This window comes from Candoia aspera, chromosome 16 (genome assembly GCF_035149785.1).
Source record: "Candoia aspera isolate rCanAsp1 chromosome 16, rCanAsp1.hap2, whole genome shotgun sequence".
Classification (NCBI taxonomy): Eukaryota; Metazoa; Chordata; class Lepidosauria; order Squamata; family Boidae; genus Candoia; species Candoia aspera.
This window is the reverse complement of record NC_086168.1, coordinates 4,167,194-4,180,739: the sequence shown is the minus strand read 5'-3', so window position 1 is coordinate 4,180,739 and position 13,546 is coordinate 4,167,194. Positions and strand designations below refer to the sequence as shown.

At 45.0% G+C, this 13,546-nt stretch overlaps 1 protein-coding gene across 2 annotated transcripts in view; it reads right to left on the bottom strand.

Moving 5' to 3' along the window:
* The window catches only part of ABL1 (ABL proto-oncogene 1, non-receptor tyrosine kinase), a 135,860-nt gene that overhangs the window by 14,258 nt on the left and 108,056 nt on the right, over window positions 1-13,546 (bottom strand). For both annotated transcript variants that reach the window (XM_063316014.1, XM_063316015.1), the window contains exons 5-6: window positions 4,563-4,647; window positions 4,041-4,218 (exon numbers count right to left, since the gene is read on the bottom strand). In XM_063316014.1, coding sequence (XP_063172084.1) covers window positions 4,041-4,218; window positions 4,563-4,647 — 263 coding nt within the window. The remainder of the gene's footprint in view (window positions 1-4,040; window positions 4,219-4,562; window positions 4,648-13,546) is intronic.

Here is a 13,546-nt window from a genome sequence, read left to right as displayed (position 1 = left end):
AAGTCAAGAAAATGCCGAGAGAAAGCAGCTTAAAAAAAAAAACTTCAAAGGAGAGCAGGAGTAAGGTTAAGAAAATGCCGAGAGAAAGCAGCTTAAAAAAAAAACTTCAAAGGAGAGCAGGAGTAAAGTCAAGAAAATGCTGAGAGAAGACAAGAAAATGCCGAGAGAAGGCAAGTCAAGAAAATGCCGAGAGAAGGCAAGTCAAGAAAATGCCGAGAGAAAGCAGCTTAAAAAAAAAAACTTCAAAGGAGAGCAGGAGTAAGGTTAAGAAAATGCCGAGAGAAGGCAAGTTAAGAAAATGCCAGGAGAAAGCAGCTTAAAAAAACTTCAGGGGAAAGCAGGAGTAAGGTTAAGAAAACACCAAGGGAAGGCAAGTTAAGAAAATACCAAGGGAAGGCAAGTTAAGAAAATGCTGAGAGAAGACAAGAAAATGCCGAGAGAAGGCAAGTTAAGAAAATGCCAAGAGAAGGCAAGTTAAGAAAATGCCGAGAGAAGGCAAGTTAAGAAAATGCCAAGAGAAGGCAAGTTAAGAAAATGCCGAGAGAAGGCAAGTTAAGAAAATGCCAAGAGAAGGCAAGTTAAGAAAATGCCGAGAGAAGGCAAGTTAAGAAAATGCCGAGAGAAGGCAAGTTAAGAAAATGCCGAGAGAAGGCAAGTTAAGAAAATGCCGAGAGAAGGCAAGTTAAGAAAATGCCGAGAGAAGGCAAGTTAAGAAAATGCCGAGAGAAGGCAAGTTAAGAAAATGCCGAGAGAAGGCAAGTTAAGAAAATGCCGAGAGAAGGCAAGTTAAGAAAATGCCGAGAGAAGGCAAGTTAAGAAAATGCCAAGAGAAGACAAGTTAAGAAAATGCCAAGAGAAGACAAGTTAAGAAAATGCCAAGAGAAGGCAAGTTAAGAAAATGCCGAGAGAAGGCAAGTTAAGAAAATGCCAAGAGAAGGCAAGTTAAGAAAATGCCGAGAGAAGGCAAGTTAAGAAAATGCCAAGAGAAGGCAAGTTAAGAAAATGCCAGGAGAAAGCAGCTTAAAAAAACTTCAGGGGAAAGCAGGAGTAAGGTTAAGAAAATGCCAAGAGAAGGCAAGTTAAGAAAATGCCAAGAGAACGATGATTTTAAAAACTGCCAGAGAAAGCAGGAGCCCAGGTTAATACAATTTGGAGAGGAAACAAGACTGCAAGTTAGGAAAACCCAGAGAGAAAGCTGTAGCAGCAACAAAAAAGGCTGGGGCATTCTGGGAGCTGAAGTCCACACGTCTTCAAGTGGCCAGGGTTGAGAAACACTGCTCTGGGGGTATTTTCTCACGGGGGGTTGAGTGGGGGGAGAAGTTATTTCTGCATTACTCCACCAAAATCAGAAGCCAAGCTGCGGGGGTGCATTTAGGAAGAATTAAGGAGGCCAAAAAAGGAACTGGGGGTACACGCTGCCCCAGGATACCCAACCCTGGCTGAGACTCTACGACCAGCCGTGGGACTGCAAAATTTCAGAGTGGCACATTTCTCCATTTGACAAGAAGAACTGGGGTCATCTCCTTGCAGATTTCCCCTACTGCCCATGATGTATATCATCCCTGCTCAGTGTTAATCGCTTTCAAGAAGTTAGTGGAAATCCAGCTTCTCAAGAGTCTTTGGGAATCACCCATCAGCTGGTGATTTGCTGAGTTGTTACCTTATCATCATTAGCGTGCTATTTATTGATACTGTCACTAATGTTTTGATATCTTGCTTGGGGGGGTGGATGTATTGGATTGTTGGTTTTTTCACGCCGTACATGTTTGTTTTAAGACTGCATGCTGCCTCGTGAGCTGCGGTGAGTGTGGTCCTCAAAAATGCTCAAGATTCTGCACTCTGAACCCCACGTTCTTTGTCTTGAAACTCACTGAAGTCTACGTCAATTTGGCTTTCTTGGCCATGCTTGATGCTTAAGGGGCTTTTCAAACCGGGGCGCACCCCAGAACATCAGCCAGCTTTCAAAGTCACAGAGAAGGATCTTGGCAGCTTCCACCCCCACCGTGCCTGGGAGAGAGTCCCAAATTTCTCTCGGTTCTGGCGATATAAGAAGGGACCTTTTACACGGCAGGAAGAGTTGATCAAATCTCCCACTAGGCTCCGTGATTACGGCGATCAGAGACGATTTCTCCAGACAAAGAATGCAAAGCACTAACAGTAATTACAGCTTGCTTAAAGGTCAAAATCCTGCAGACAGTCAGGACAACTTGCAGAGATGGTTAATAGGGAGTGGGAGAGAGATACAGCTCAGAAAATAACGGGGGAAAGAATCGTGAAAGCCACCGGTGACAAGGTGAGTGAAGGATGGACGTCACCACGAAGAAGCATTTGGGGGGGGAAAAATTCAAGAAAGAGTAAGAGAGAGAGAGGAAAAGAAAATGGAGCAAGCAGAAGCTGCATTCAAGCTGTTCTAATAGTAGGAGAACAGGAGTGTCATGGGCAATTTTTCCGTTCCTGGAGACACAATGGAGAGACTTATCTCACAAAGAGCTACGATGAATGGGAAGGATGGTTTCATCACGGGCCTTATTACAAAATCACAAAGGCTTCAGAAACACCAGCTCACCTCTACTGTGCAAAACACAGAGGGGAGAGCAAAGGAGGTCATAGAAGTCTTTGCTAGGAGACCCATAGCAGACAGAAACACAGCATTAACAGATCTTCCAGAGCATCTCAGCACGATGCTTCTGGGATGTGGGACTTTGTGTGCAGATGCCAAAGAGGAAAAAAAACAAAACATTGGACCCACCTTGGGTCAAAAACTAAGGGGCTTCCATCAACTACAGCTTTGTTCTTGTCCCAGGGAACTGTACGTAGTTCAAGCTGAGACAGTCACAAATGAGGCCAGCATTCTCTACGTTGCCTATTGTATTATTGGCAACCCTTTGAGGTAGACCAGGAAACAGACACAAGAGATGCTTGAGCTCTATGTTATGGATATCGGCTATCATGATAGAATATTGAAAGCCTGACAGTGCTTCCCCTTCCCTCCCTTCCCTCTTATACCAAAGAAAGTCAAGGCAGGGCCATCTTGAGTTTCTTTCTCACCCCTTCCTGTTTCCCTGGGCTAAGCTCATGTTTCACAAATGGTTGCCCCATATTTTCTTCAAGGCCATCTCCATACTCTAAAATGACAAAGATACCATAAAGATATATGGCATAGCACTCTCAGATTGTCCCCTGATCCAACGGATATTGCCAAGTTGCGAAAGGGTGCAGAAAAGATGACCAAGCTGATTAGGGAGATGGCCTTTTGTCAAAGGCTAAATCATTTGCTCCTTGGTTAGCTGAGAGGAAGAACCTGGAAGAAGCTGATGGAATTATTCACCCCGTGGGAAGGAATGGATCGAGATGATTTTCTCTCCTTGTTATAAAAGGAGCAGCCAGGGACACATCACATGAAATCAGAAGGTGATTTCTTGCCTGTTGGACAACTGCAGTGCACCTACCCCTTTTTCAGCTTCCTGGTATGCTTTTAACCTGCTTAGGTTTCTAAAAGGAAAATAGCACACCAGGAGGTGAAGCCACTGACTCAACACCTTAAACCATCACCAGTGTCTAAATGACCATCACCCAGCCTTCCGGGAATTGTGTAATTTGATTTAAGCTTTGGGTGTAGGTGTGTGTGTGTTAAAGATGGGAATGGGAATACTCTGCCTCAGCCTCCCCCTCCCGTTCCAAATAGCCCCCCTCCCCAAATGTCAAGAAACTCGCCCCACAGGGTGCCGGTGTAGATTGGGAGGCTGTTGAGAGCTCTAACCCCATTAGAAGTTGCCTTCAACAGCTGGAGACCAAAGGACTCAAAGAAAGGGCTTCATCTGCAGCTGAAGAAGAACCAGGAGCCTCGTCTTCTGCCCTCCTTTGCGAGCTGCTAGCAAAGACCCCCTGGTATAAATCTGCCACACTTGGCCTGCTGAAACTTTACAAATGTGGAAGGCGTGATGTTACAGTTCAACAGCTGAGCATTGCAACGGTTGAATGTTGCAATGGTAGACACTGGAAGACCAGTCTGGGAAAGGAGCGGGCATTCTCTGCCCTACCTGTGGATGAAATTCTTCTTCTCCAGATACTCCATGGCAGAGGAAATCTGGGTGGCCATGTAGAGGAGCACCACAGCATTCACCTCTTGCCTGTTACAATCCCGCAAATAATCCAGCAGATTCCCATAGGTCATGAATTCGGTGATGATATAAAATGGCGGCTCCCTCGTGCACACGCCTGAAAAATAAGCAAAAAGAACCTAAAACGAAACCCAAATCTTTGGCAGGCTTCCTCTGCTGACCTTAGTGCAATGCTGGAGAGAGGAGGCAAAAAGGAATTTCTCCCCAGATATCCACCGAAGCTTTAGGCCTTCCACAGATGAAAGGCACATAAGAAGAATTCATTAAAAGCCTTGTTCTGCTTTTTTTCTCCTGGCAATAAATTGCCAGCCACTGACAAAGAATTGAAACATCTCTACATGAAGCTACGGTGCAGTAAGCAGCTTATTGGCTTCTTAACATCCATAGCGCCACGCAGGGTCTCCAGTCCACGTCGCCCTGCTTGGCATTTATGTCACTTACCCAGTAATTGCACCAAATTTGGATGTTTGATTTCTTTCATTACCGCTGCCTCTTTCAAGAATTCTTCTACCTCCATGGTATCCTCCTGTGACAAGGAGAAGAATGGGGAAAAGGAGGAGTCAGGCCAAAAGGTTGGGTGCCGGGGAGAAGAAAGCTATTTCAGGACAATTGCCAGAACATCTCTCGATAATGGGTGACAATTCCTGTAATTCCCTGCCAGCAAGGTGAACTTCGAAACAATCCAATAAAGCAAGTCTCAGCTGCCCTGTTAATGACATCTGGGTGTGGTCAATCCACCTGCTCTGAAGAAAGAGCAGTCTTTTTCCCCTTACACCAAAAGACTGGGAGGGGAAGCCCACGAAAAGCTAATGACTTTGAGGTGCCTATAGGTCTAGTAACGAGAACACTGGTTGGAATTCTTGTGCTGCCCTCCTTGACCTTTTTCCCTAATAAAACTATTCGCAGGACCACCGTTTCCCATAGAATCTGCCCAGGCCACGCAATAGGAAAGGTACGCTTGGGGCCCTTCTTTGAAAGGATGTTGTCTTGTGGGACCCAGGAGGCGGGTCTTCTTGGTGGGAGCCCCTGCCCCTTGCAAATGATTCCCCGCCCCCCCGATACAGCTGACCCGATCCTATGGGCCTTTAGAAAGGCAGTGACAGCGAGGTAGTCCAGACAAGAAGCACACCCAGGAGTACTAGCTCTATCTTTATTGTAAGGTTATATAACAGAATCTTGAAAGTCTGAAGGTACATCTTTTCCTCCCATCTCCCTTTACGGTCCAAGAAACTAGGGAGGGTCCCTTCTGAGATGTTTGCCACACCCTTTCCTTTCTGTGGGCTCAGCTGCCTCTTATCTGTCTGTTGCCTAGTCTACAGCTCTTCCCCCTGTCTCCCAAGGCCATTCCCACAGACCATTACAGGCAGTGAAGACCTGAGTCTTCCCCTGGGCACTTGAGTTAGGATGAGCAGAGTTCCCACTTCTGATTGCCCTTTCCCTGTTTTCTTTCAGCAGCACGGCCTGTTTCCTTTTGTGTTTTGTTGGCGGTTTTTTTTTACCACCACCCAGAATCACGTTGTTTGAGTTGGGCAGCCACATAAATGTTCTAAAGAGATACATGTTACTAATCAGAGCTCAGACAGGTGTGTGCTTTGGTGGCTCATCTCCAATCCCTTTTATTGAAGATTTTAACAATCGTAAAGGATAATACAAACTAAAATCTAAAAGAAAAGTAGAAAGGAAAAAGAATAAAAAGTGCAAAACGGGAGGAGGAGGAGGAGAAGGGGGAGAAGGGATGATGATGGTGATGATGGAGGGGAGAAGGAGGAGAAGGAGGGGAGGGGGAGGGGAGGGGGAGAGGAAGGAAGGAAGGAAGGAAGGAAGGAAGGAAGGGTTAAAGAAGAGACTTCCAATCTTCTTTACAGCAAGTACTAGGAAACTTGATCTCTTTCCACTTGCTTTAAAGTTACATTATATAGTCCACTTCTTCCCAGATTCCAGCCCTGGGCTCATCTCTAATCCTGATGGCTACTGAAAGTTCTGCCCCTGATGATCATCAGGGTGGGGAGAAAGCCAGATTAGACGATGGAATTGTCGTGAATGAAAATGGCCCTTTCCTCTGATTTTCCTCCCAAGAGTGTCACGGAAACCTTGAGAGAGCATTTGGTGAACGTGCAGAATGCTTGTACCCCTGCCCCCAAATACGGTCAGCTCGCATCAGTGGAAATCCATTTTCTTTCCTCTTTCCAAAGATTTCATAATCAAGATGCCCAAAGGCCACATGCTGGAAATGCACAAACGCTGCCAAGCAAGAAACACCAGTAAAATCAATGCAATTTCTAAAGAAACCCATGAATACCCCAATTTTCCCTCTGCCCCGCTTTGTCTTTTTCTATGTATACATTTGGGCAAGATTGAAAACTGAAGTCTGTTGGAAATGGTGGACTTTCTCCTTCTCTGTCCCCTGAGGGCAGATGCTTCACGACTCCCCTGCTGATTTATCTTCTCCTTAGTTTTAAGGTTGTTACCCATTTTAGAAAAAGGTTCCATCCACTCTGCATGTACTTAAATCAATTAAAGCTGCATCTATTTGCCTATACACTCTAGACCAGCCTTTTTCAACCTTTTGACCCTGCAGGAACCCTTGAAATACTTTTCAGGCCTCGGGGAACCCCTGCCCATTCAGGCTCAAAGATAGTTACAAAATTGTATTCGTTTCACAGGTAGGCCTGTCTAGGTGCACGAACAGTATTCTTAAACTAAAAATGAAGAATGGAACTTACCTCTTTAATGTGAAGTTGCCCGAATTTGAAATAATTTTTTAAATAAATTGGGATCTCCCAGGGAACCCCTAGTGACCTCTCATGGAACCCGAGGGTGCCACAGAACCCTGGTTGAGGAACCCTGCACTTGACAATTGATTTGGAAATATATGCTGGCTTGCTCTGTTTTGAGAGCTGAGCTGCAGCAGATGTCCCAGTTCAAAACAGGTATGTTTCTCTCCTCTCTGAAGATCTGGCTACCACCTTTCAGAAAGTCTTGTCCATGCCTCTCTGTGTCTGTATTCACCTCTGCTGCCTGATTCTTTGCGTTCGGAAACCCCATCCAAACGAAACTCTCTCAAAATCAACCTGTGTTAAGTGGTTCCTTCTTGGAGCCTGCAGTGATTTCTCAAATTTCAGCCTGGCCTAGGCCTAGAACAAAAGAAAATTGGGGGGGGGCATAATCCTAACTTCTAACCTCAAATATCCTACTTTTTCATCAAGTGATCCCAGCCCACTGCCTCCAGATGTTCCACCTCCCCTCCGCCCCTAGCTGTCATTCAAACCCATCTGGAGACTGCCATATTGGAAGTGTGATTTAATGATCTCATCTGGAGGGGTGATCTTAGAGAACTAGGGAATTTGTGGGTATCTCCAGATAGATTTCAGAATGCTTCATACTTAAGTTTGAGGACAGAAGGACAGACTTGGGTCATAAATGTGGTTCTTCTGAATCCTCATTCTTGTGGTGTCCAACCAGGTGCCTTCTGCATGAGCCCACAAGCAGGACACGGTTCTCCCTTCTGTCTTCCAGCAACTGAGTTCACAAGTACACAGTCTATGAATGTGGAGATTCAGATAACCCTTCCTCTCCCACCTAGATACACCCCAGGTATCTAAACATCTATTGCAACCCCAAATATTCCTTTCTCTGAGAGCCTGGAAGGGCACTGGTTTGGAGAAGGCAGGGTTAAGATGCCCCCAACAACAGGGTTGTTTTTAGGCCCACAGATCTGTCTAGCTGCCTTTAAAATGAGGTAAGCCAGCAGTTACGAAGACAGCATGAAATGTGAAGAAGGTATTGTGCAAAAAAACCCCAACACCTCACTTCGGCTCGCCTTAACTGTACTGGCAATCAACCTGAAAGGCTGAGCTCTGCATTCAGGGAGAAGAAAAGAGGTCTTTTCTCTTAACCATTCTGGCCCCCATTTTCTAATGCCCTGTCTGTTGACCATTCATCATCCTTTTACCTCGGCTAAACAGGTTCCACTTTTGGTTGTGCAATCAAGATTTAGGGAGAAAGATGAGACGGGAGCTTTGGGCTATGCTATCTAAGCTATGTTACATTCATCCTTGCAAATACATCCCTTGCGCGCTGATGACGTTATCTAGCCTGGTAATAAAAGGTCTGCAGGAAAACAACCAAGCTCAGAGAACACCACAAACCCAACCGTTCAACCCCAAGCTACATAGATTCTCTACCACTGAAAGAAATCTCTTCCTGTGCATTTATTACTAGCCTGGTAAATAACAGCAATTCCACGGGATGTGGAAAGATCGATGGATCTTCTGCAAATGGAGGAGGCATGGGAAGGATCCCTCCAGCCTTGGCTCGGTTTCTGAGCTAGCTGTGGTAAAAGCCACCCCAAATTGTCGCTCACCTGCTCAGAATTCCTGATCACCTGTGGTGACCAAGCGTGTTGGTAAATATACGGTTGACAGACATCCAGTACAAAGAGTAACAGGTGCTTGTGAATCTGCTAGAAACGTCCAATCTGTTTTACTGGCTCCTGAAAATGAGACCAACCTTTGCCCTGTTTCTTTATGGATGCAAGAAGGGGTAGATAACTCCATGACAGTGATTAAATTCACAGTAACATGGTATGATAATTAAGAATGGCATTTCCCCTTCTACAGAACCAGGAACTAACAACATGAGAAAGTCACTGCTTTTGAACTGACCATCAAATCAACGTCCATATTTATTTAATCATTAGGGAAGCAGAATTTGTGGTCCTCTCAAATACTGGTTGGGCTCCAACACACATCAGCTCCAAATAGCATGGCTAGAGGTTAGACACAATGCAGAGCACAGATGAACATCATCTGTGGGGTCCTCTGTAATGATGAAAAGGCGATGTGGGTGATTATCTTAAGGTCACTATGCTACCTTCAGCCTGATAAAAACTAAGGGACGTGGTGCGCTGCAGGTTAAGCTGCTGAGCTTGCCGATTGGAAGGTCGGTGGTTTGAATCTGCATGACGGGGTGAGCTCCCGTTGCGAGTCCCAGCTCCTGCCAACCTAGCAGTTCAAAAACATGCCAATGTGAGTAGATTAATAGGTACTGCTTCGGCGGGCAGGTAACGGCACTCCGTTTAGTCATGCCGGCCACATGACCATGGAGGAAGTGTCTTTGGACAAACGCCGGCTCTTCGGCTTTGAAACGGAGATGAGCTCCGCCCCCTAGAGTCGGACACGACTGGACTTCATGTCAAGGGAAACCTTTACCTTTACCTTACTGGTACAAAACAGGTAATACACTAAGTACACCAATGATCTGCAATCCAGTGACAATACAAAAGCCATAAAACGTGGTTTGAAGATGATGGACCAGGCCTCTGGCCTATGTCCAGCAAGACCAGGTGATCATGGACTTCAACGATGATGTGGGTCTTTCAGCTGAACCCTGCTTCTATGGGTTACGGTTGGGGTGGGATCAAAGAAGGTGGTGGACCTCAGGGACACAACCTTGTGCTTCCAGAGGAGAGACAGGATATGGAGGTAAGCACCCAAAATAAAGATTAAATGGGGGAAAGGAAGAAACAGAAGCAACTGAACCACCAGAACATGATGGCTAGTCATCCCTTAGGTACAGAAGCCAGCTAGGTAACTTCGGGCCAGTCATTTCCTCTCAGCCCGACTCACTTCACAAGGGCTGTCGTTAGGGGAAAAATAGGAGGTGGCAGCATTATCCACACTGCCTTGAGTTGTACAGATAAAGATGGGATACAAATCAAATCAAATCAAATCAAATCAATCCATTCATTCATTCAACCAATGAATCAACCAATCATTCGCTTCTACATCTGGAAGATGAAACTGGAGCCAGGAATTGAAAGTATGTTTAGCACAAGCCACAGTGGTACAAATGTCTAAACTGAGATATAATTTCTCAACTGAACCACTAATAAAAAGATATTCCAGGTCTCGCCTGAGGTTAATTGTTGCTTCTAACCTTTGGAAGCAGGTTAGAAGCCTCCTGGATTAGGAAAACAGATGTCCCAGCTTAGCCTCTGGAACAGCTGACCAAGCATTGCTAGAAAGGCTAAGCCCAGTAACAAAAACTCTTCTCATGGTTTGAGCCCAGCAGATGCAGCTAATTCTGAGTCCTGCTTGGTGCAATGGGATTGGCAAAGAGAACAGTCACTGTCTCTCTTTTTTCAAGACCTCATCTGTGTCCTACAGTTCAAGCTACGCTATGACACGGTTTGCCAAAAGCAACCTCTCTCCTGGCCTGGCTCCTGAAGTGAGGAAGAAGCCCATCCTGTTCCATGGGATGCAGAAAAGATAAGCTTGCCTGGTGAATTTAACCCCTTACTCACTCTCTCTAACCCTCTTCTTTCACCTTCTCTCTTCCCTGTCCAGTTATCTTTTCCTCTTGCTTCACCTCCATCCACCTTGGTCCCTCTTTCTTCCCTTCTCGTCGCAGGCACCCCATCCCCTTATCCAACCTCCTTCATTTTTGTGGTTTCTGTTTGAAAGGAGGCAGAAGAATAAAGGATGGGCCTTTAATCTTCTGGGCGAGAGAGTGGGTTATTCTGTGTATGTGTGTGTGTGTGTAAAAGAGATTGTACGTGTGGTACATGGAGAGGGAGATCAATTAATTTAGTAAATGGGTTACTTTATTTTACAGACAATTAATTTTAATTAGTAATTATTTCAAGCAATGTAGAGGTGATTTGTTTTCTCCAAGCTATGCCCTTATGGAGGAGTGTGTAATGCAACTGTATCACACAGACATATCTAATGGACACAGGGAGGAGTTTTGGCTTCAGCAGGAGTTGGCAACCCTAGATTGGTCAAGTGGGGAGACTTGACACCACACAGGGATTTTTGCATGGTTCTCCCATCCGTCCATCCGTCCATCCCGTCTCCATCTCTCTCCCTTCTATTATCTTAAGTTCAGAGTCATCTTCCTTCTGGATGGATGGATATGGCAGATATACTCCTCCACATGTATATACAGCCTGATTTTGTTAGACCTGTAACCTCAAGTGGATAATGGGGAATTTAGAGAATCCTATTAAACATGGGACGCGGTGGCGCTGCGGGTTAAACCGCTGCGCTGCTGAGCTTGCCGATCGGAAGGTCGGCGGTTCGAATCCGCGTGACAGGGTGAGCTCCCGTTGCTAGTCCCAGCTCCTGCCAACCTAGCAGTTTGAAAACATGCAAACGTGAGTAGATTAATAGGTACCACTTCGGCGGGCAGGTAACGGTGTTCCGTGTAGTCATGCTGGCCACATGACCACGGAGGAAGTGTCTTTGGACAAACGCCGGCTCTTCGGCTTTGAAATGGAGATGAGCACCGCCCCCTAGAGTCAGACACGACTGGACTTAATGTCAAGGGAAACCTTTACCTTTACCTATTAAACATGCATCTCATCTTCACAATGCTGAAGGTATGTCAGCTAAATCATCCATGTAGACTTGGAATCTGCAAATGAAGTGACATACAACCTCTTGGGATTTTAAGACAGCATACTACGGCTTCATTTGGCTGCTTTAATTATTTCTTTTTTTTAAAAAAATGTGATTTCTATGCTGTTTGTCACCCCAAGCAATCTTGGAACAGCTGCTCCTCAGATCTAGATCTATATTCAGCTCCTACCCTTTCCAGTTTTAAGAAAAGAGAGAGGGATTCCTTGTCAGCCAGCCCTTTTTGTTTCAATTAATGAGCCAAAATTTAAGTTCTTGTGCCAGACTTGAACAACTTATGTTTTTAATTTTGATTGTCAGCTGCCTTGAGTGGACAGAAATCAAAGCAGGTGGTTTTTTACAATTATATTGTGGTTCTTGCGTATTTACGTAGCACGTTCCATGTAATAAAACACAAAGAAACTGCCTGGCCAATGCAATCCAATGCTTTCCCCTTTTTTATTGTCTGGTAGAGGTGTGAAATTTATTTGCACGGGGCTCCTACACCGAATTCACATTTTGGCAGAAACAAGAAGCCCAATTTCCTAGTGCGGTGGTATTAGTGGGCAAAATTGCTCCCCTTTTGCCTCCTGTTGTAGATATCCAGTGCTTCTCGCTGGCATAGCATGCCCTAAGAACTTTTTTTCAAGGTATCTGTCTTAGCACTCCCATCAGTCCTACTGCTTCTCCTTCTTCCTCCAGAAATCTGTAAGCACAAAGCAATCAAGGAAGGCATGACAGGAACAGTAAATTGTTTGTGAACCTACTGGGCATGAAAAGTTTTTTTTAAAAAAAAAATAACTGGCTGATTTTCAATCTCCTGCACAACTAGAGCTGGAAAGAGACTTGGTTGAGATCAGATGTGGGACTACACTATCCTCAAACATCCTAGATCCCTGAAGGACAGGCCTGTAGTTCAGGTTCTTGGATCCAATCCCAGCAGCATTTGGGCTGAAGGCTTCAGAAAATTATCTAGCAATACTGCAGGAACTCAGGGAAGGAAGAGATCAAAGCAGCATATCTGGAGGGTTAGAAGATCAAAGGGAGATGCTTTTCTGTCTTGATGGAGGCAAGTCAACTCTACCGCAGAAGGGAATGACTTTGGGACAGATTCAAAGGTGACTGCAAAGACTGCTGACCGCTATCAGCAGCTAAAAAAAGTTGCTGTCCCTTTTAGCCTGATTATAAAGAAATGCTTTCCGCACCATTTCTAAATTCAAGGGTTGACCCCATTGTGTTTTTCATTTTGTATTCAGGACTTTGCTAATCTACTGTGCCAGAAAGGGTTCAGGATCAAGTCTTTTTCTGAGGGGGTAACTGCCCTGGGCCCAATCCGAGGTAGGGGCTAAAATACGAAATGATCCAGTGGAATGGTACTTTCCAGTAAAATAAAAACTCATCTGTGAAAATAAAATCCCCCCAAGCATTGTTTTACTATCTTGGATTTTTCTGCATGCTTCCACTTACTCGGCCGCTGTCTTCACGGGACAAAAACTGGCATTGATATATTGTGCAAGAGGTTGTAGCTTGGGGGGGGGGGGCAGCTCGCGAGTCTTAAAATGACTATTGATTCAAAAGTATAAGACAATCAGACCAATAGGCTATTTAGTCCAGACTAAATAGCCTATTGGTCTGATTGTCTTATACTTTTGAATCAAATTTAGTTTAGTCCAGACTAAATAGCTCCCTTATTAGTTTACCAATGAGTTTGAGACTCTTGCAAGCAAAATTTAACTGCAGTAGCACACTTTGGGTCAAATATCCCAGCAATTCATATTTTGATCCTGGAAGCACTATAGCACCATTGTTAATTCTTTTTCCCTCTACAACGATCCTGTCTAATTCTCCATAAGGGCCATTCCTGGTGACGGCCATCATTCCAGAGCATGGTAACAAATGCCACAATGCAAGTGTGCGTAGTGAGGGAGAATATATATAGCACACAGCAGTGATGATGTTACCTAGTTGGGTAATAAAATGTCTGCAAGCAAACAACCAAGCTCAGAGAGTACCGAGGAGTCCACAATA